The 22915-nt window shown below is 46.5% G+C and overlaps 1 protein-coding gene across 2 annotated transcripts in view; it reads left to right on the top strand.

The window, feature by feature from the left end:
- Window positions 1-22915, top strand: part of LOC147708788 (uncharacterized) — a 104708-nt gene that overhangs the window by 58399 nt on the left and 23394 nt on the right. For both annotated transcript variants that reach the window (XM_086927419.1, XM_086927420.1), the window contains exons 4-5: window positions 11858-11962; window positions 12883-12993. In XM_086927419.1, coding sequence (XP_086783545.1) covers window positions 11858-11962; window positions 12883-12993 — 216 coding nt within the window. The remainder of the gene's footprint in view (window positions 1-11857; window positions 11963-12882; window positions 12994-22915) is intronic.

Genomic DNA, 22915 nt, shown 5'->3' with positions numbered 1-22915 from the left:
GCGTCTTTCGATCGTTACTAGACAAAAGTCCGGTCTCACGAACAAAGAACATCCATCTGCTGTAAGTTTCGAATCCAAGCGTGCTTTTTCAAATATTTACTGTCTTAGGACAAAATTCACACTATATACCAGTATAGCCCAGGATTTCTTGATGTCCATATTCACCTGCTTCCTCATGAGAAGGATTCTATGTGCTTTTTGGATCTCTTGACCCCAGTTCCACCCCTTGAGCTCGGTAAAAGCCTTGTAGAACAGGTTGATCAAGAACAGCCTTGTGTCATTCTCCTCCTTGCCCTCTGTTACCCTTAGGGCATGGAGATTTTTTTGACGCTGTTGATTTTCCTGGTCTTCCCGTTTCCACTGGATGTCGATGAGTTGAACTAGATGAGCCTCTGTTTGTCCACGGGCAGAAGCATCATCCTTCTCCAAAGCAGTGACCCTACTTTCCATTTGGCCATCTTTTCTGCTAAAGCAGAACATGTTTTGGCCACCATGCCAAAATTTCCTTGCCATTTGCTAGTCACCGAACAGGCCCTACAGTTATCGGACCAGGTCTCGTCCCTGTGCACCATGACACATTGACACATAGCATCCAAGGGTAGTGGATGCTGATCTATTGGGCCCTGGGAGTCTATGATAGCTTCTCCTAACAGTTGTGCCGTTGTTGTTGAATAATCCCATTTTAAGTCTGCTCCTGCTTTTGCTTGACTCGTGCCCGTTCCTGTGGCCTTCAGGATTGTTGATGGAATGCTGCCCTCAGGGACATCCACTGATTTACTGAGGACACTGTCCCTGGAGTGTTCCCCTGAGTCTGAGCCCTCCATAGACCATTCTGACCCATCTGATAACGAGAAGAAGCACTTTACTGCACCATGGTCCAAGCCTTCTTACGTGACTTCTTCCACAGTGCTTATGAGGCTTGTGAGACTTGTGGGCGCTTGTGTGTTTTGTTCGCCTCATTGATGGCCTCTGTTGATCCATCCCGTGAACTGTTGGGCACATTTTATTGCTTGCTGCTTGTTGGATGCCCCCCGTGTCTAGGTTTTTTCTGCTCCCCTCCATAGAACCCCCAGCTACACTTATATCAGTGCCAATACAAGATTCTTGTTGAACCCCCGCTCCAGTGCCCTGTTGGGCAATGTCAGAGGCAAGGGAAAATTATTTTATAATTTAATTCCAGTTCTGATGTAGGCTCTACCAGCACAACCTGCTGGAGAGCTGAGAGCGCCTAGCACCTGGAAGTCTTCCTGCTTGCTCAGAGAGAGAAGGAGAGGGCCTGGCCCTGCAGGAGGAGTTACTATCCAGGAGGAAAAGACTAGCCTTGTTCCTGGTGTGTGGAACAACGAGAAGAACCTGACTATTTGGACCTCAACCACTATCGATTAAGATGTGAAGGGTCATGTGGTCATATGTGCTGTCTGGCACATGTGTAGTTCATTGGAAAAGACTAGTGCTGCTGCTCATCATGCTATGTTTGAAGAGAATCAATCATCGTTATAGCAAGTAGTACCCCTCTTCCTTGTCCCGGAGCTGCAACTGCCAGTAAAAGGCACCTAACAATCGGGTACTAAGGACTTGACTTGCTCCATCGAAGAGTAAGGTCCCTGTCTGCTGTGCCACACTACTTCTAAGGACGCAGCTTGTGGGAAACAAACAATCACCAACCAGAGCTGCAACACCTGTGTCCCCTGCAAAGAAGTTACACAATGCCTTAACAAGAGTAAGGCAGATTTTTGAACTACAAAGCCTAGTTTAAAAAGTTAGAATGTTGCATTAGCAATTTGAACTCTTTTAGCTCAAGATCACACAAACTGACCTACTGGTTAATACTTCATGGTGATAACTGGCACCTGTGCTGTTCTCACCTGTACTTTTCTATCCCTTGAGATATTCCAGGCCTGGTGAAGCTCCATAGGACAGGAGAAGAGAGCACTAGAGGTGGTGGGCGCCTAGTGCTAAATCATAGTCAAGATTACTGAATCCTGTATTGAACACTATTGGCATGTGTCATATTTTGTTTTGCTGTGACATTAAAATACTTTTCATTACTTAAGATAACACTGGCCATCCATCAAAATAATGTGTCTATTCGTTGACTGTTGGGTTCTGTGATTTCTCTTCTCACACTATCACCCTGAGAGGCCTTTGTCCCACTACCCTGAGAGTTAGGTAAATGTATTGCGACTTATATAGCGCACGTATCACCCGAAGGCATCAAGGCGCTTCCCTTAGGAACCCGTCCTGGCTTTTCCCTGTGAGATAACCCCTACTGGGCATCCCAAAGGTGAAGCCAGGCATCCTGCAGCGGATGGGCCGCCGTAGTGGAGATTAAGCAAGCTATTGCCCAGAGTTGCAGCGTGGGACCCCATGATTAGAGTAGGCACCGAGGCGAGAATTATCGAGTCCGTGGACATTTTTGGGCTCAGGACCCTGCCGCGTCGGGAATTGAACCCTGGTCCCGGGCCAGACCTCTGCATCAGGGTCTGCCGCTCTAATCAGTGAGCCAGACTCCTCCAGGTTGTTTTTGGCCAGAGCCATACTAGGGCAGACCCCAGACCTCCAGTGCCAAGCAACACTAGCCACCATGGTTATGGTCCAGTAATCCCCGTCTTCCTTGTGACCCCCTGAACGCTTGTCTGATAATGAAGTTGAAGAAAAAAAGCACATATTCTTCTTCACCTGTGTTTCCTACTGCTGTCCCTCAGTTCCCTCTGTTACCTACTCTACTCCTTCAACGACTGTTGCTCACCGTCTGCAACTTTTCTTCACTTCTTCATGTTATCCAAAGTCTTCTGCTAACCACCTCCCTATCTGACAAAGCTGCACTTTCTCATCTTTGAGCTTAATGCATAAAAAGAGGGAGAATTAGTGGCCTTTTAGATTCAGAGCAGGATCCACAGAATGTGAGGCAGCCAGCCATGCTATTAATTCCCTATCCTTCCTCTTGTGCTGGTTGTACCGACCATATTGCACATGGTATATACATTTTTCACTTTCTATTATACACAGTCTGGTTAGTTCCCGTATCTCAGAACATAGTTTCATCCAGTCTCCCTGTTCACTCTGCAATTAAAACCAGGTCCTAGGGGGGGGCGTGGCTAGCGGCCGAGCATGGCGGCAGCGTGAATTGGGAGCTCCCCGAGGCATAACGGCCTTCTGAAGAATCCGATACCCTGATCCGTCACATAGCCTACCCGAAGCGGTGGCACCGACTCAGGGACCAGAACTACACCTCTAGGTCCAATCCTGATGAAAACCGGAGGTCGAGAACGGCACTTTCCATCGAGTGCGAAGAGGGGCCTATAGCGAGAGAGGATCCCCGACCTGGATTCTCTGACCTCGCCGGAAACGGTGTAACTCACCTGGGCGTGGCGCAGTGTCGACACCCGGCCTCACCGGTCGGCTAGCACAAGACTTGGAGGGACTAACTCGACCAGCGCTTGCACACAAAGGCCTAACCCGCGACCGCTCCGGTCACTCGAGGAGGTGGGGAAAGAACCTGAACGCACTTCCAGGAGACGATCGACGGCTTGGAACCCGGACCAGCGCCATTCTGGAGAGGGACCATGTCTGCCTAGAATGCCCGTGACCGGGAACGGGCGCCCCCGGAACTCGGACCCGGACAGCGCCATTCTTGTCAGGGCGGCCCTGACGCACTCACTTGCCGGCAGACCCCACACAACAGCGGACGCCTGGCATTCACCCCGGGACGGCGCGGCTCCACCGCCATCTTGGGATCTACGACCCAGCACCATGGCGGGCAAAGGCACCAGGAGCTCAACAACACAAGCGAAATTGGACAAGTTTGCCTACAGCCAACAAGGACACTCGCAAACAGGCGTCCGACACTTCGCAGGGACACCCCCTGATGCGGAGGGTAACAAAAAAGTGACGCTGGAGGACATCATGAGAACGCTTGCGGAGGTTAAAACGACAGTGGGCTCCATCTCCTCTGAAGTCACCCTACTGAGAGCAGACTTTTCAAAAATCACAGAGAGGGTGGCACAGGTGGAAGGGGTAACAAAATCACTTATCCAAGACACCTCGGACCTGCAAGTGGCGATGGAGCGTGTGGAGAAAATTACAAAACTTTTACGCGACAGGCTGGACGACCAGGAAGGACGTTCCCGCCGAAATAACGTGCGTATTCTTGGCCTGCCGGAATCAGAAGGGAAAGGGGCCATGGATCTCTACGTAGAGGACCTCATAAAGAACACTCTGCAACCTAAAGGCCTGTCCAACTTTTTTTCTGTCGAAAGAGCACATCGTGTCCCGGGGGGGGGGCGCCCAAGCCGGGTGCAACTCCTCGACCTGTGCTGGCTCGCCTATTTAACTTTAGGGACAGAGACGTCATCTTGCAGGCGGCAAGGGTCTCCCCGCCAATCAGGATTCAGAACTCTACTTTGGCCTTCTTCCCGGACTACACGGCGGAGGTAGCCAGGCGTAGAAAAACCTTCACGGAGGTCAAGAAGACACTGCGGGACAGGGGCTTGCAATACTCCATGTTATTCCCCGCCAAACTCCGCGTTGTGGCCGAGGGAAAGGCATGGTTCTTCGATACGCCCGAAGTGGCGCGAGAATGGCTCTACGGATGGAGGCAAGCGGGGCAGCGACAACGGCCGCACAGAGACCGAACACATCCACACAACGATGGCCAAGCGAATAACCAACAGGCTCGACCTTCGCAGCAAACAACGGCTTCTGGACTAGACTCTGATCTGGAAAGAGACCCCCTCGACTCCGGACAGCCGGCATCGATCTAGAGGTGAACTGTAATTGGGAACAGATATGTGTAACACTGGACTTCTGGGCGGCTAAGCCGAGTAAGGTGGGCACTAGCCGATGCCTACGGGAGACTCACCGACCCCACAAGCAAGTAACATAGTTGGGAGGGAAGTAAAGCACTCTGCCAAGTTGGGGAAGCGGGCGGGGAATGGTCCGTGGAGCAGGGGAGCAGGGTGGGGGGAAGGGGGGATTGTTTCATTGTTAACATGGTTCTGTTTTGTCGTCATGTCTACACTAAAGTACACCACACTTCTGCAGATCAAACATTGCTGGTGCACTGGCGCGAGACGCCACCTTTGGGCGGGGGACGACGTACATCGGTCCGCTGCCCTACCTTTTCGACCTTTTCGACCCAATGACTAGAAGGGTACGATCGGGGCCCGAGGAGGGGGCGACAGCGGTTACTGAGGTGCCCCCATTCCAAATCTTGACTTGGAATGTTCGGGGATTGGGGGATAAAATCAAGAGAGGTCTCGTTTTGCAGGTAATTAAACGTCAGAAACCTGACCTGGTATTACTTCAAGAAACGCACCTTGCAGGGACCGCATGTAAAGCACTCAACAGACGGGGATATGTAATGGCGGTACACTCAGAGTTTACATCGGGTTCCAGGGGCACTGGGATACTCATGAAGAAAACATCCTCCTTTATTGCCCATGCAGTGCTTCGCGGCACTGCATGGGCAATGGGAAGGTCGGGCTCTAAACGTGGTCTCCGCTTACATCCCCCCAGCACTCCACTCAACAGCACTGCCGGCCCTGGGCAAATTTCTCCTGGACCTCCCGGAGGGGGACACGATCATTGGGGGGGATTTTAATGCCATAATGCACCCGTCGCTGGACTCCCTACCTATGCGCGCCCGCTCGGGTGCCACGACTGTACTTCCCGACTTTGCAGAAGCAATGGGCCTCACGGATGTCTGGCGACACCTCCACCCAGCCACCACACATTTCACATACTACTCTGCAGTTCATAAAAGCCTTTCGCGAATTGATGATTTCCTATTCCAGGGGTTGGGGTTGGGATTAGTTGACAAAATTGAAATCCTTCCAAGAGGAGTTTCTGACCATTCTCCAATCTCCCTATCACTTGCCACCAGGGGGAAGAAGAGCGCGAGAACCTACCCACTGTACCCCAACTACTTAAAAATCCCTACAGTACGAAAAAAGTTCAAACAGGCCACTGCTAGGTACTTTGTTGAAAATGAGGGAACAGTCTCCTCACCTTCTATCCTCTGGGAGGCCTACAAAACTGTTCTGAGGGGGGAGGCCATAGCAGCCATAACAGGTCACAAACGAGATTCGAGACGGGAGCTCACGGAATTGGAACTTGCACTACACAACGCAAATATAGCCCACATGTCCGACCCCACACCGGAAAAGACACACCTGCTGCAACTACGCCAACAACAATACCATGATCACCTCAAAACGACTGTCCGCGCACAACACGAGAACACACTGCACAGGGTATATGATGTGGGAGATAAAGCCGGGAAAATGCTGGCATGGCTAGACAAGAGGGGAGGTAGCAATAAAGGCATACAGATGCTCTACACGCACGATGGGGTCCTACAGAAACACCCAGAACACATAGTGCAAACTTTAGCTAACCATTTCCAACGCATTTACACCCCAGACAGCGAAGTCACCACACAGACTGCACTGTACTCCCTGGAAAACATCGACATTCCTACACTCACACCTGAAACACAACAGGACCTGGAGGCTGACCTCTCGGAAGAGGACATTCAGACGGCAATCCAGTGCTTGCAGTCGGGTAAAGCACTGGGCCCTAATGGCCTACCGGTGGAATGGTACAAGGCGCTGGCGCCCACACTGAGTAAACCGCTGCTGCACATGTATAACGAAAGTCTTGACAAGGCGATCCTGCCACTCGACCAACGCACTGCCACAATTGTGGCGATCCCCAAACCGGGTAAGCCACCGACTGCCTGCGCCTCCTACCGTCCCATTTCCCTTCTCAATGTGGAGGCTAAAATCCTCGCCAAGATCATGGCAAGCCGACTGACGCACCACCTTCACTCGTTGATCCATCCTGACCAATCAGGCTTTATGCCACACCGGAGCACGGCTTTGAACTTGAGGCGAGTTCATGGGGTACTGGCGCGCACACACCTTCTTACTGAGCCTACGGCGATCCTCTCCGTTGACGCCACTATGGCTTTTGACTTAGTGGAATGGGAGTACCTGTTCGCAGTGCTCACCAGAGTGGGCTTCGGGCCTAAATTTCAGGCGTGGATACGCCTGTTGTACACACGGCCGGTCGCCCAGGTGGTGGCCAATGGACACATCTCGGCACCCTTCCCGCTGAAGAGAGGGACGAGACAGGGATGCCCTTTATCCCCGTTGCTCTTTGCGTTGGTACTAGAGCCCCTAGCGATTCTACTCAGAAAAACACCACTGTTTCGGGGGATCACATGGAAGGAAGGGTGGGAAGACAAGGTCTCCCTTTATGCAGACGACATGCTTATTTATATGGTAGACCCCGAGGCTGGCGTCCCAGCACTGTTGCAGCTCTGTGATACACACGGGCGGCATCGGGCTACACGCTCAACTGGACCAAGTCCGTGGTTTATGTACTCCGAGGCCCAGCGCCATTACTGAGTGCAACCTACCCCTTGACCTTAACGACATCCTCCTTTAAATACCTGGGTATCCACATTACGAGGGACGCCACCGATTTCTATAATACTAATTTGAAACCCCCTCTAGAACGTCTAAAAGCTGATGCCAAACACTGGGCGACTCTCCCCCTTACCCTACTGGGCAGGGCGGCCTTATATAAGATGATGGCGCTTCCCAGGTTTCTGTATGTTTTAGAGAACACGCCACACTTGGTTGCGCCACACTACTTCAAACAGATCGCAGCGATAGTCTCCAGTCTCCTCTGGAGCAATGGTCCGGCGCGAATAGCCCATGACAAGGTGGTGAGAAGTTGGTACGGAGGAGGGATTGCTCTTCCTAACGTCCAACTATACTATTGGGCAGCCCAACTCAAGGTGATCAACTCCTGGGTGCATGCTTCGCGGGAGGATCCGGCCTACAGGGCCGACTGGTCGCAGTTGGGAACTGAGGGGATGCTTTCGGTTCTGTATAATAAAGCCCAGGTCAGGCGACTGATTGGCCCAACTCACCACACGGCGACACTATGGCACAGAGCGCAGGCCCGACTAGGTTGGGCGGGCAAACTTACTAAACTAACGCCGCTATGGGACACCAAACAATTGGGTAATCTCAGAGCATGTAAAGGGTTCACGCAATGGGATCACATAGGGATCTCCACAGTGGGGGACCTATGGGACAAGGGCACAGTGATTCCTCTGCCGCAGCTTCAACAGCAGTATGGTCTGGGCCACACCGAGACGTACAGATACGTTCAAATCAGCCACGCCCTACTCAAAGCAATTCCACGGGGCGCTGATCTTCCTGAATCATCCCCGTTAGAAGATAGGCTCCTGACGGAGTTTATGCCACAAAGCGCCACTTCCCTTACGTATAAGAAACTGGTCAATAATCTGCAAGACCCCACGCTACCACTTCAGGAGAGGTGGGTAAGAGAGATAGGGGAGGTTGACGAGACGGAGTGGAACGAAGCACTGGCCTCGCCAAAAGAAGTGGGCATATCAATGAAATTTAGGCTTGTACAACTTAAAATCCTACATCGAGTCTACTACACGAGGTCACTACTACACAAAATCCATCGAGCTCCTCACCCGTTTTGCCTTAGGGGTTGTGGGGCAGAAGGGACCCTGTTTCACACACTGTGGGAATGTTCACTGGTACAGGAGTTCTGGAAACAGGTTCTGCGTACAGTTTCTCAGGCACTTAACATATCTGTCCTGCCTGAACCCCGTAAATGCCTCTTGAACATTTGGGAACCTAATGACCTGGACCGATATGGGCAATTGTGGGCCACCCTGGCCATTACAGTAGCGAAAAGAGACATTGCACAGAGGTGGGGGGCTCAAGACATGCCTACGGCGGCAAGGTGGGCCAAGAACATGGATATGTTAATGACAGTGGAACGGGGTGTGTATGTACTTAGGGCGAGCCCTAGGAAGTGGAATAAAATATGGACGCCTTGGAACAGCTACAGAGGAGACATCTGTGAACCCCTTCCGGAGGACGAGGATCTGGACTCTGAGGAAGAAGAGGACTGAGGGGGGGAATGTCATGACCTGGGTGCCGTAACCGGCTGAGCACTGGCTTTTGTTAGGGTACCGGACTATGCAAACTCTTTTACATTACTGCTTCGAGTGATGGTGTAAAACTGCTTCAGATAGCTTGATGACGACACTGTTAATTTTTGTTTCTAGTTCTTCTATTAATCACTTTTTCTACTTCGAAGCTATCCGTCTACTTGTAACCATGAATCGTATCCATGAATAGCTTAGGGGGTACTGCAATGGACGAAATTGGGAATGCTTACTGTACCGAATACAACACTTGACATCGGATTGTGAATAGAGCATTTGAATACGCACACGATCCCCACATAATACAGTTATCGACCAACAGACGCCATTTGATATTGTTAATTCAACCTGTATGATGATTACCTGCATCCTTCGACAATATTATGTATATTAATGATGACTTTATATCAATAAAGATTTTCAAAAAAAAAAAAACCAGGTCCTAGCATGAATACCTCCATGTGGCCTCCTTCTGACTTATTCTTCCTCATATCTGTTATGATTTATGTGTAGCACATTATGACATATACACAGCTACAGATGATGCCAATCGCTGAGCTTGATCTCCTCTGGTTTTTTCACTGCAATCTGTGGAACAGAGATTGTGTTTGCCTGGGATCCCTTATTGGTTTCAGAGAACTGGCATCAGAAGAGGGTGGCCCTCAATTAAGGGCTTTCCCTAAAAGGACAGGTGCACTCACTCACCGAGGTGACATGCTTCATCGTTGGGCCCCTTTCTCACTGTGGTGAAATCTGGTTATACAAGGTGGATTCTCTCTGGAGCTCTTTTAGGCAAGGAGATAATTTTACTTCTGAACCTAATGTAATGAAATGAGAAGCAGATAAAAATTGTGTCAGAAAGTGAAGAATACCTAAGCTAGTTTCTTAATTCTATTCTCCCCCTACTGCATAGTTAAAAAACTAGTACTAGATTGCCTATATAGCGCAGACCACTAGGCTATGTGTTTTATGACCTTGACCTCCCACTGCTGGGTAGTATATGTTTTGAACTTGGTGTGTTGTGTGTTGAGTCTGGATTTGCATGTGCTGAGTATGGCATAAAGTGGGCTTACCTTTTTGTGTGGTTCGGTATTTGAGGACGACAATACAGGGGTCTTGCTGGGTTATTTATATTTATTGTTTTGGTGGGCCTGCTCAGTAAGAACGTTTTCTTCATTGGCTGGTGGATATGGACTGAGTGTTTTAAAGGCATGATCAGTGCATTGGAATGGGTGGTATTGTGACCCTCTGCTGGAGTGTGCTTTGTTCAAAATGTGTGCTCATATGTGATAAGCGTGGTATAGGTTTTTTGTTTATGGGCAAAGAAGAGCTTAAGACGTGAGAACTGTGGAGTAGCTGTGGACTTTGGTGCCAAATCCTGCCTAATAGTTCCTGTCAAAGATCCGAATAGTCCTGCAGCTGTGCATCCTCCCTAAACCTTGGAGGGGATGCCAGCACTTCGGCAACAAGCCAGGATCCTCTTGAAGTGGAGGAACCACTTTCCTGCAGGCACCAACTGCAAAGTGGAGTTCACCGACCTGCTGACCACCGGGTCCACCTTTGCAGCAGCAGCCCAGGAAAAGGTTCTTCATGCCCCCTGAGGTCAGCCCTATCTCTCTAGTGCATTTTGAGACGCTAGACCCTTCAGGGGCCCTTCAGCACCAATACCCAGAGTATCAGAGCCCTTGCAACAACCAGGTCTTGTTCAGTGTCCAACCCGGACACCAACAACTCCGAGACAGACCTAACGACATGGAACAACAGCATCAGAGAGGGCATCGTCGAAATTAGCCCTGTTGTCCTGTTTTGTCTCCATCTCCAAGTCAACCCAAGAAGTGAGAACCTCCAACGCAAGCAATCTGCCAAACGAAACCGCTCTACACCTGACCCCGAGCCTACCAGCAGTGCACCCTTCCTACAGAGACCCTAAAGATCCAAGCCTCCCCTTTGGGTTCTTCCGGACTGGTTCCCCAGTCCCCAATTGCATCCTTTTTCTTGTTACAGGTTTCCCCATTGACTTCAGCAGTAGCTTTTGAGGCTACCCTTGCGACCAGCACTTCTGCACCTGGACACTCCAGGGCAGGTAAATCAAAACTACTGGTGGTTCTAAGGACCTTGGCCCCTACTTACGTAACTTAAGTCCAGAAGAACAACCCTGTAACTTGATTGCAAGTATGCCTATGTAGTGTATGTTTTTAGCATAGGAAAATATTACTGTGTTCAAGGCTTATGCCTCATATCTGACAGCTGTATTTTCTGTGATTCTGAAAATTGCTAACTCGAAAAGTACTTACCCGATTCCAAAGATCTTGGTGTCTTAAATTATTATAAAAATCTATCTAATTTTCTAAATTGGTCTCAGATTTTCTTATTCAGTGTGTGCCTTATTTATTGACTGTGTGTGCAACAAATGCCTAACACTCCCCTTTGATAATCCTAAACTGCTCAACTACACTACTACAAAGAGAGCATTTGGGATTTTTAAAGAAAGCCCCTGTTAACCAATATGCGTCACATGGACTATTTGCCTAGTGTATCTCTTAGGTGCACAACACAAATAGTCAGCCTCCTACACCAACCCCCTAAAAGAAGCAATGGTCTTAATCCACTTTGTGCCAGGTTGGACTTCACTCACTTTCTACGCAAATTATTCATTGTACGCTTAACTCAGTAGCTACCTTAATTTTTTCATTTGAGGCAATAAAGAAAGTGATAAGGGAGTAAATGAAAAATGTTTCAGTGCCTCTTTTTCCTATGAACGATATAGCTCTTTAAAAGTTGTTTTTCACATTATTTAAAATCCATGAATCTCAATTTTCTGAAATATATCATTATTTTCTACCTGTTTTCAAGGGTTGTCATCACCGTTTGTTGGCGGTTGCTCAAAGAGAGAAGCAAAGTCTGCGGAATGTTTGATGGATCATCAAACGAGAGAGAGCAGCCCCAGCGCTAGCATAGGTAAGTTATTTTCATCCTTGAGTTTTTCCACAGCTTTGATTGTATTATCACTGATTTCGGCCCATCTCGGGAAAGGTACAACAAACACAAAAAAGAGATGTTACATTGCTGTAAGAGTCAGTGGCTTTGTTACTTACACAGTGACATTCATCCTTGAGTTTTTACGTTGCTGTGATGGCATTGTGAATGAACAGGAAGGGTATCACAGGGTATTGACCAGGTAGCCAGCTAATTGCTCTACCTCAAAATCCCCTTCTTAATGTTCCCAGCCAGAGAAGTGAATAAAATATATTTTTTCTACTAGCCAGGGAATTTTTAAACCCCCTTTTTTAATCTTGCACTCACATATTTAGGTCCCTACACCTCACTGATATCACCTACACTGCACCAACACATAAGCCTTCTGTCACAACGATCAGTGCTCCCGCGTAGCTCGTAGGTCGCAGCACGCCCGCCCCATAGAGGGACGGGAAGACCCCCATAGTGAAGCATGACACTAAGGGATCCTTATTGTGTGAGGGGTATTTTAAAAGCACATAGTGCCCTCGTCTTTACATCCTAAAGAGAGAGCCTAGTACCGCACTTGCATTATATAAAAATAATAAAAATTAATCACATCACACGTTGATAGAATCCTTTTGTTTAGATAAATCTGTTAGGAGGATGATTCTACCATTACCTCTACGCTTCCTCTATTGTTTTGGGGGTATCACAGCTCACCTATGACTTTATTGCTTAACACCCCTCTCTTCTCCATGTACCTCCTTCCCCACTTACTTTGGCACTTCCTGTTATGGGGTGTTTTAAAATATGCAATACCTCAAGTAATGTGTATTTAGATGGATTGTAGTCTGATGTTTCCTGGTGGCCTAATTTGTTCAATGACTACTAATTGATTTGTTTGTTGGTTCTTTTGACAGACCAAGTAGTTGTCACATCAGTTGTTTCTTTACCCATCAAAGAAGAGGATGATGTTGAGCCACTTGAACAGCAATCCCCTATTGGAATTGAAAGTTTTATTTTGCCTACAGGTCAGTAAGCGCTGTTCGCTGGTTCTAGGACAATGTTGCCCCAGCACTCAAATTACCTCTTTTTTTCCTCATTAAGTATGCTAGGTTTTCTTCTCGGTGTCACCAGATAAACTAAACACATTGAAACACTGCTAGTTTGGTTCTAGCCTCATTTTCAGCCAGTGAACGTAGCGTAAATATTTTCTCATTTCAGACCTATACATTTTACTATGCTATTACTATCACGTGGTGCTAAGAATAGAGAGTAGGATACCAGATGTAGTATGTTCCTCGTTCCTCCTGTCGTTATACCTACAACTGTGTATTCAGAATGCACGAGTGTAGAAGAAAAATGCTGAATTAGAATAGAATGTTCCCACAATTCTTAGAGAATGTTGTATAATATGAACATCAAGATAAATAATTGCACTTTATTTGCTCTTGTTAGAGGAAATGGAAAATACGATGTCTTCTTCTGTGGTTGATTTTTTTCTATTTTCATATGTAACTGACCTTTGGCCCGAAGAACCTCATCTGGTGGCAATATTACATAATATAAGGGCCATGTGGCTTTAGAAACTGTACACAAATCTCTGCTTTCCTCTTCAGTTTTCCTTTTTAACCTTTACTGAACTCACCAGCTTTCCCACTTTGATATACTGCAATTGATCGTCCCACAGTAAAACCGGTCTGATATTGATGTATTACTTCCTGTGCTGCAAGTACAAATCTTTCCGCCCAGATTTTCGTAAGAATTTTGTAATCCGAATTTAATAAACTAATTGGCCTATATGAGTTAACATGATCTGGATTTTTATCTTTTTTAACGAAACATACAATTGCTGAGTCTTTAAAATCTGCGGGTAGATGGCCTCCTAGTCTAATATAATTAAATATTTTTTAGGGGTATTAATAATTCTTTCGAAAAAACTTTATAAAATTCGATTGGATACCCATCCTGGCCACATGCCTTAGCCCCGGCTGTTGCTTTTATAGAGTCTAGTATTTCAGCAGAACTTATTTCAAGCCTGATTTGATTGGACCGATTTTCTGAAATTCTAGGGATCTGAATATTTGAAAAAATATTCCTGGATCATTTTTACCTCTACGTGGTATTCCGTGGAGTAAGTATTCTCGAAATGGTCCAAAAAAATCCTTGAGATTTTGTCACCATTAACTTCTTCCTGCCCACTCTGGGGGTCGCGGATTTTTACTATCCTAGATGACTCCTGCCTCTTTCTCACGGAATTAGCTAGTAGTTTCCCTACCAGCTGGCTATCTTCGTAAACGCTTTGCTGGTAGGTTTTTGAGCTATTTATCTCTAAAATAAAGAAATCCCTTAAAAGTGCTTTGGTTTGCTCTAGTTGATTCGGGTGTTGTTGAAGCTGCAAGGCCTATTCTTTCTCTATGGCAGATTGTAGCTTACATATTTTTAGCTTTCTGTCATTCGCCTGGGCACTAGTATACGCAATAATCTGGCCGCGGGCAGCTGCTTTGAATCCGCCCCATACTGAAAAAGGTTCGGCTGTGTTATCGTTCATTTAAAAATATTCCACAATCCACTCTCTAAAACCTGTAACCCAGTCCTGATTTTGGAGCAACGTGCGATCCAGCTGCCACCTGGGACGCTCCCCGTCCGCTACTCCCAATACCAGCTCAAGTTCAATTTTGCCATGATCAGAAAAAGGATTACATCCACTCTGTGTTTTTGAGATCTGAAGAGATCTGGATGTTAAGAAAAAAATCAATTCTGGATGCTGTCCGGAACCGATGGGAGTAGCATGTAAAAAAATCTTTATCTGGGTTCCTGCAACTCCAGGGGTCTATTAATTGATATTCAAGTATGAGGGCTTCTAAGAGACTTTTTGTTTTAGGTTTTAATTGTTTCTTATTTTTATTAGAAGTGTCCCTTTTCAGATCTTGAATATAATTGATCGATTGTGATACTGAAGAATGCATTTTTAGACAACTGACACAAAGAATTTAGCAGTAGAAGGAATCCCTGTCAAAAGGGCAGTAATGTCAGGGACCACCGGGAACTGAGGAACTACTATTTTATTAATTTTGCGCAAGTCAATCACAAAATGATAAACATCTGGATGAACATCAGAGGAGCCTGAAGGTGCCCTCTTAAGAATGGGGCGGTTACATACATTCGCAGTCGTCTATTCGACAACCCCTGACTTAATCAAGTCTTGTATAATTTGCAACAAGGCTCGCTTCCCTGACTGCGGTATCTGGTACTGAGGAACAGAAGGCAAAATGGCATTATCTTTAACTTTGATGGAAACTGGGAGTATCTGCAATAGTCCTATGTCCGTGTCACCCGTTACCCACAACGTGGGCGGCACGTCCTTCCATTCAGCAGGGAGGAATGCATCTTTGGACAGGCACTGCTTAGTGCTGACCACATTCGGGCACATTGTCATGTAAACTTCTTCCGGGGAACAATAAATGGCTGCATGCAACTTCTTTAATAAATCTAAGCCCATCCAATTTTCCCCACAATTGGATGTAAAAAAAATGGCAGATCCTCAGTAAAAGGACCTATAGTCAATGTAAGTGGTTTGGAAATGGGGCTCACGACCGGTACGCCAGAAAATCCTACCAAAACATTATCATGGCCAGACAGAGCTGCTTCCGGGACCAGTGAAAGAGAGATAGAGCTATTCATTGCACCTGTATCAACCAAAAATTCCTTAGCTGAGCCATGCGAATCTGCAGTAACATAAGGACCGCGCTGATTTACAGGTATCTGAACTGGTCCCTCACTCTGTCCCTGCTGTCCTAGCTGCGAGACAGTCCCGTCACCTCGTCAATGTCATAGTTTTCATGATAATACTGTCCGCCCCTATAGTCATCAAACTAGTTACTTTCAGGACGATCCTGTGAGGCTTCGCCATGGTGAGCTCCCTCCTGTCCACCAGCTCCACGAGAACCTCGACCTCTAGGGGCCGTGACGTTCTGCAACAACACTGAACACTTGCTACACCAATGTCCCTACTCTTTACAATATGCACACTGATTCGGCCCTTCAGGCGTAGTATTCCAGTTTGTACGTGGAAGCTGCCAGTCTGAATCACCTTGTCCTCTACCATTTCCCCTAGAAGCCTGCTGCAACAGCACCTTTGTCTTCAATTCCTTGTGCTTTTTCTCCACCTTCCCTTCATTTTCCCTGTGCTCATAATACTGCGCCATACTCAATATTACAGAAGGGGACAAGGTAGTCCAAGTGCTCTCCGAGGCATGTAACCTAGTTGCAATCTCAGAAAGCAGGTTTGTAACAAATCTATTAACGAACATTCAGACACCTCCCTCCACTGACAAATCCTGTGTGCTAAAATCCCAAAACACCCCTTCAAACCGAGTGAAAAAATCAGAAACACTTCTCTTTCTTCTGACGACATGCCGCTAACTTGTCCCAATCTACCCTCCTCAGCGGAATAAGAGAGTGCATATATGTAATAATTCGACCAGGCAAAACTAGTACCTTGGCCTTAGGCTTCTCCTCAGGCTTCCGCTCCTAGTCCCATGCTTTAATCTGATCCCAGGTACCACCCAATTCCACAATGTGGTCCTGTGTCTGAACCTGTCTCTAAATATCAACGGGCACCAGTATACTAAAGAACATTTCAATACCTGGAAGCGGCATCACTGTCAATGAAGCGGCCTTAGTCAATTCCTTATAATATGCAGTAGGTTTTTTCCTAGGGTCAGGTAGCTGAGTCTAAAGGGACAAAACCTCACTCCTTTTCCACTGAGTGTAAACCCATTGTGTTTGGAAACGGGCCTCTGCCCTCGGTCTAATAACAGTATTCTGCGGATCCTATAGCTCCTGTAGTTCAGGGTGATATATGGGATGGACTTCCCTCATCGGAAACTGGGATACTGTCTTAGTGTCAAGGACTCTACTCAAGCAGCCTATTACAATAAGTGACCAGCGTTGCGACATTACCAAAAACCTCACCAGGTGCCATATAAGCAGCATATACATGGTCCCTAATATCCTAAATAATCTGGGGTGCTACATCATTGAAACACTGTTCCCACAGTCCAATCAAAGTAGCCGACATGTGCTTAAGGGCATGCTGCTGCATAAACGGATCATAATCCTTCATCACACTCCACACATCCTCCACACTTTGAATAGGGTTACGAGCCCACTGAGCGACTGATTAACTACCACCCTTTTCTCTTCATCGCTCACATCAGATTGTATCAATATCTGCCCCAGTCGCTTCCTTGCAGTCGCCCAGTCCCCGTCCCCTAGTCCACATACTGGCGTTCCACTGCTCAGTAATGTCGGGCGATGGGGGAACAGGGAAGGAGTAGCAACAGAAGTAACAGGCACCAATGTCGCTGGTGAATGTGTCGTAGGTGTGAGGGCTGGCGAGAGAGATGCCAAAACAATAGCCATATCAGGAAGACTGTCAATCATCGTAGCCACAGAAGGCAAAGTCAAATAAAGGGCAGGAGGCACTGTGGCCGAGACAGCTTGATCAATAGCAGAAGAAACAGAAGCAGCAGATACAGAAAGAACGGAGAACTGAGGCTGTGGCATGGCAGGGTACATATCCATATGGAGGTGGAGGTCAAGTATGTAATAATTCCTCCTCAAATTTATCATTTTCTTCTCGGGCAACATAAGACTTTTCACATTGTAATCGAAAATTCCTATCAGCAGACTCTATTCCTCTTTTTATTTTCTCTCCATCATGCGCTACAGCTTCCTGAGTCAATGTCTGCATTCTCCTCTTCCGGGCCTCTTTCTCCGATTTTATTAGTCTCTGTCTAGCTTCCTTTTGCCATGTTCTGAGGGAATCAAACATCGACTGCCTACTCCTTTTCGCAAACATGTTTTACGTACATATCGAAATTTGGGGTGCCTTCTGGAGGCGCTGGCTGACTTTCTTCCAATTGAGCAGCAGCAGAACAGCAATGACAGCCCAAACAAATGTTTTACTAAGTCACAGAATTTTTCAAAAGAAAACAAGTATACTATTTAGGCAGAGCAGATATTTGCAAATATCTTTACAAAAGTCAGTCCTCGGACCTCATCAAATACAAATCAAAATGGTACCATGTTCATAAAGAACTCAAACAAATTCAAGCGCTTGTCCAAAGATGGTCCTCAGACTGTGTCAAATGCAAATCAAAATGGCGCCATCCACAAAGAACCAAAGCAAACTCACCTGATACACATAGGTCAAACAAGTTTATTTTCCACTGCCGACTCTTCGAACCAAAAGGTCAGATCCAAGAGTTTCACCAATCAGGACCCCAGTCGGGATGATCACTGGACAAGGCACCACCCGGTCAAACAGACTGGGCAGCTGCGAGATTAAGACTCTCGTGCAGGGATCCCCGGTCCACCTGTCGGACCCGATGTGGACCCCACCTCCTCACCCATCTGCCGGTAAGAATGGGTCATCCGATGGAGTACCTGCTCGGGCACCAAATGAAGAAAGTGCCCCGATTCAGGCCACCGGGTCACTCGCAACCACCCCTCAGCCTTCCTCACGAATGAGTCGGTCAGACGGTAGAGAATACAAACCAAAGGTATTCTTAAATAGACTAAATGTCTGGGTTGAGGAGAACTCAATAATACCGATCGAACATGGAGGGTTCAGAGCAGGACACTCATCGATAGACCATTGCTTCTCCTTATGGGCCATGGCAAGGAAGTCATCAGAGCTGAACGGAAAACTTTGTTGCTGCTTTGTGGACTTCCGAGCCGCATTTGACTCAGTGGACAGGGACTGTCTCTGGGAAATACTAACAAAGAAAAATATCCCAAAAGATCTGTTGACAGTACTAAAAGAATTGCACCGGGAAAATTGGGCCCAAGTGATTAGGGATACTGAGGGGTCATTAACGCCGAAAATTCCAATTGGAAATGGTCTGAGGCAAGGCTGCGTTTTGGCCCCTCAGTTATTCTCCATCTTCCTATCCGATTTACCAAAATGCCTAGAAGTGATGGGTAGTGCCAGCCCAAGAATGGACGGCAAAAAGGTACAGTGTCTGCTATACACAGATGATCTAGTAATAGTGGACCAAACAGAAATTGGCCTCCAAAAGAAACTAAACTCTTTTAATGAATACTGTAAAAATCTGTTTTTAAAGGTAAATCTAGACAAGACGAAAATCCTGTGCTTTGGGAAAAAAGCAATTAAGTTTAATTGGTTTTTAGGGATCTTAAACTATAATCTGTAAATGAATACCGATACCTAGGTGTGTGGTTCGATACAAAATTAAATTGGCAAACACACCTTGAAGCCCAAAAAGCAAAGTCACAAACCTCAATTGCTGGTTTAAAAATGTTTAACCGGGCATATGGGGATAAGTCTCATCGACCACTATTGAAAGCTTACAATGCGATGATCCCACCACAAGTCCTCTATGGAGCAGAAATCCTTTATTTGAGCGGTAAGGGAGTCTGGGACCTGGAGGAAGGAAAATGCTTGAAAAAGCTCTTATCCCTACCCCCATCGGCAATGGTGCAAGCCATAAGAACAGAGCTAGGGACAACTGCCTGGGGGGTCCAGGCACAATGTGCAGCAATTAGATTTTGGAAACGCCTCGAAAATGATCAAAAAGTTGCCCAATGGTGTCGAAATGAAATACAACACAGTGACCTAAAATGGGCAAAAATGTGTAGGAAGAGAATGTTACAGGCCTGCGAAAATATGAATGTGGATATATCTGGTGCTTCGCTAACAATCGAGTGCTCTAAACAAGAGCTAAGAACTAAAGGACAAGTGGTCACTAGAAGCACGGACAGGGAATATCTTGGTAAAAAAAAGATTGGTGGAGTTCATGATGAATGCATGGGCAAAGGAAATCTGGTTCCCCTACTTGGATCTGTTGCCTAACCCGTGGTTTAGACAAGAGATCCGAAGGTTACGTATTGGGATCAACCCATGGATATCAAATAAATAACTCGAAACCAAAATGTTGGACCCAAATGGGCACTGTAAATGCAGGTTGGGTACAAAAGGGGATACCTTGCACTTTTTGTTGGACTGTATAAATATTTTAGAACAGCGTAAACTTTGGCTGCGGCCATTATTCGTAAAATATGACATAAGGAATAGGAGTCAAGCACTTGTTCTACTTACGGATCTTCCAAGCATTGATATTGTAATTGCACTAGGGAAATTTATAAAGGTTGTACAGAGTTTTTTAATAAGTCAGAAATAGATTTTAAGGTTTTAAATTGATTTGTGTCTAGAGATAACCGGTTTTATGAATTTTATAATGACAAAAATTGTTGGGGTAATTGATAATGTGTGCCCAGCTTTAAATGTCTGAAAGAAGGCCATTCACACCTTTCTTTTAAAGGAATGAGAGCTCAATGAGAATTTTGTATGTATTACTGTTGATGGACATCGTCTTTTTGTAATGAAAGTAAGTACTGTGTATTGGTTTAAAGATTCCGATCTAAATAAATTAACCCTTTGACCTTGACAACTGGCTGTATTTTATTAATCTCATAGCAAGACATTGGCTTAAATTTAGCCAAGCTAATTTCCGGATCCATTGCCAGCCTGGCTGAAACCCACATGACCTCTAGCAAAGAAGTGGAGGCATGGCCCAGTTCCAGTGGTGAGCTGGGCAGAGGTCTAATGCGGCCAGTCAGAACTTAGGCAGGTCTTCCCAGTAAAAGTTCTGTTGGGGACCCTGGCGGATCCATGGCACCAAAGGAATTCCACAAGATCTGGAATTGTCTGGTATAACTGCAGTGTTGCCTCCTTGAAAGCTTCTCCCTGCTGTGGAGTCTAGAATAACCAGGAAATTCAGGGCCCACCTACTCCAGCTGTGGAATAGAGTCAAAATTAGCTAACTCGTGCTGATCAGGCCTTTTTGTGCTGACTACGAAGATCTTCCTGTATTTGTAGCAGTGGTGAGAGGACTCCCATCTGCACTTCTTATGTTTGTGGCAAGATATGTCCTTGGACTTTGTCCTAAACTTACTGATGGGTGGGGACCTCTACCACGACCAAGACTTGGAGCAGGAATGGGCTCTTGACTTGGAGTGAGATAATTTATTGTGCTTTGCAATGTAGAATTTCAACTCACACTCACATTTTACTGGGGAAATGGAGACTCTGGTGCAACATGTCCCAGAAACCTATGGGAAGAGGGCCAAGAGGTTGTAGCTGGGGGGAACATTCTTCAAATGACAGTATCTGTTGCACACTAGATGCAGTGGGTATTGCTTCACGGGGAATTAATTTAAGCATTATGTTGCATTAGTATGTAGAGTTACGTATTTCGGGGTTTAAACTGGAAGTATAATAGCACCTGCTCAACATCCCATTTTATGACGAGCACTCCTTTGGGGCCCCAGGTAGATGAGATTTTAGAAAAAAATAAAAAGTACTCTGAAATAGCTAAATCCATGAGTACCCTACAAAATGTCAATTCAAGGGGAGCCTTTCACATCTAACAATCTTGGGGCAGGGCTGAGGCCACACCTCCTCATCAGACATAACCCTAACAACAACAACAGCAGCAGCTGCTCTTTCAGGAGACACAGACAAACAAAGGATGCACAAGGGGTGAATATAGAAACAAAAGGAAGGGCAGGGGCAGAGCCCGCTTTGGTAAACAAGCCTTCTTCTCCAAACAATGAGTTACCGCTAGCCTACCCCCATATTCCTCCCCGGCCCCGGTCACACACCTGTCTGGGGCAAAACTAAAAGATTTCCTTTGCTGCTGAGAGGAGATTACCTCAAATTAATGGGTGTCAGCAGTAGTTCAGAAGGGCTATTTCCTAGTGTGCCACGCAACCACCACCAACAACATACTGCCCAGCCGCCATATCCTCATCCAAGACCACCTCAGAATTCTGAAAGAGAAGGTTTAGGTGGTCCTCTAAAATGGTGTAATTGAGGCCGTGCTACCACACCAACAGAGCAAAGGCATGCACTTGCTGTACCTCATCATTCCAAAGAAGGACGAGTCCTTCGCAACCATCCTAAACTTAATTTCACTCAAGTGATGCATCGTGTCGGAGAATGCCCATATGACAACCTTGCAGGACGTCATCTTGCTCCTTCAACAAGGGGACTTTGTGATGATGTTAGATCTGAAGGATGCCTACTGTCAGATTTCCATCCACCCTGACCATTCCCAGTACCTTTATTTATTGGTAACAGGACAACACTAGCAGTAAAAAGTCCTACCCTTCAAAGTCACTACAGCCTTGCAAAGTGCTTGGCAGTGTTGACCAAGCTTTTGCACGAAGGCAGCATTCATGTCTTCGTATACCTCAGTGACTGGCTCTTCCTGAGTAGCAGAAGGCAACAATGCCTAGTGCACACTCATAGACAGTGGTGTCCCAACTTAACAACCTAGGGTTCACCTTAGACATAAAGAAATCCCACCACTTACCCCAAATAATCCATCCCTTCTGACATTCAGTGTTAAAAGTTATCACTGGGTAATCTCTTCCCAATGAACAGACAGGGATGGCATTTCAGACAATGCTGTCTCTTTTACAGTCTGCAGTCTGCTTGACCACTCACTGTAAGAATTGTAATGAAGCTAATAGGCGTGTAGGCTTCTTGCATAGCAATTATGCCACACTCCAAACTGCTTGTGTATGCTCCAAATGAAGGGTCATTGGGACAATCTAGTCTTGATAAAGTCCAGCATTTAACCAGCTCAGAAATGGTGGAACAGCAACATTTTGCTCAGTAGAACTTTCTTGGGCCCAATTCAGCAGGTGACCATCACCACCAAGTTATCACTCACTGGGTGGCAATTGCAAAAAGAACAATTGATGGACAGAATATTAAACAGTGTCAAACATTCACATAGTTCAGAGATCTGGGCCTAAATCCATCGTTGTTTTGGTCCCCATGCCATTCCAGTTTAAACCCAGCCATATGCAAATCAGTCTTGACCCTGTTCCCCATAGGAACAGTCCAGCCTGAAC

This window comes from Lissotriton vulgaris, chromosome 6 (assembly GCF_964263255.1).
Source record: "Lissotriton vulgaris chromosome 6, aLisVul1.2, whole genome shotgun sequence".
In the NCBI taxonomy this organism is placed as follows: Eukaryota; Metazoa; Chordata; class Amphibia; order Caudata; family Salamandridae; genus Lissotriton; species Lissotriton vulgaris.
The sequence above is the reverse complement of the archived record's forward strand: the minus strand, read 5'-3'. Positions and strand labels throughout refer to the sequence as shown.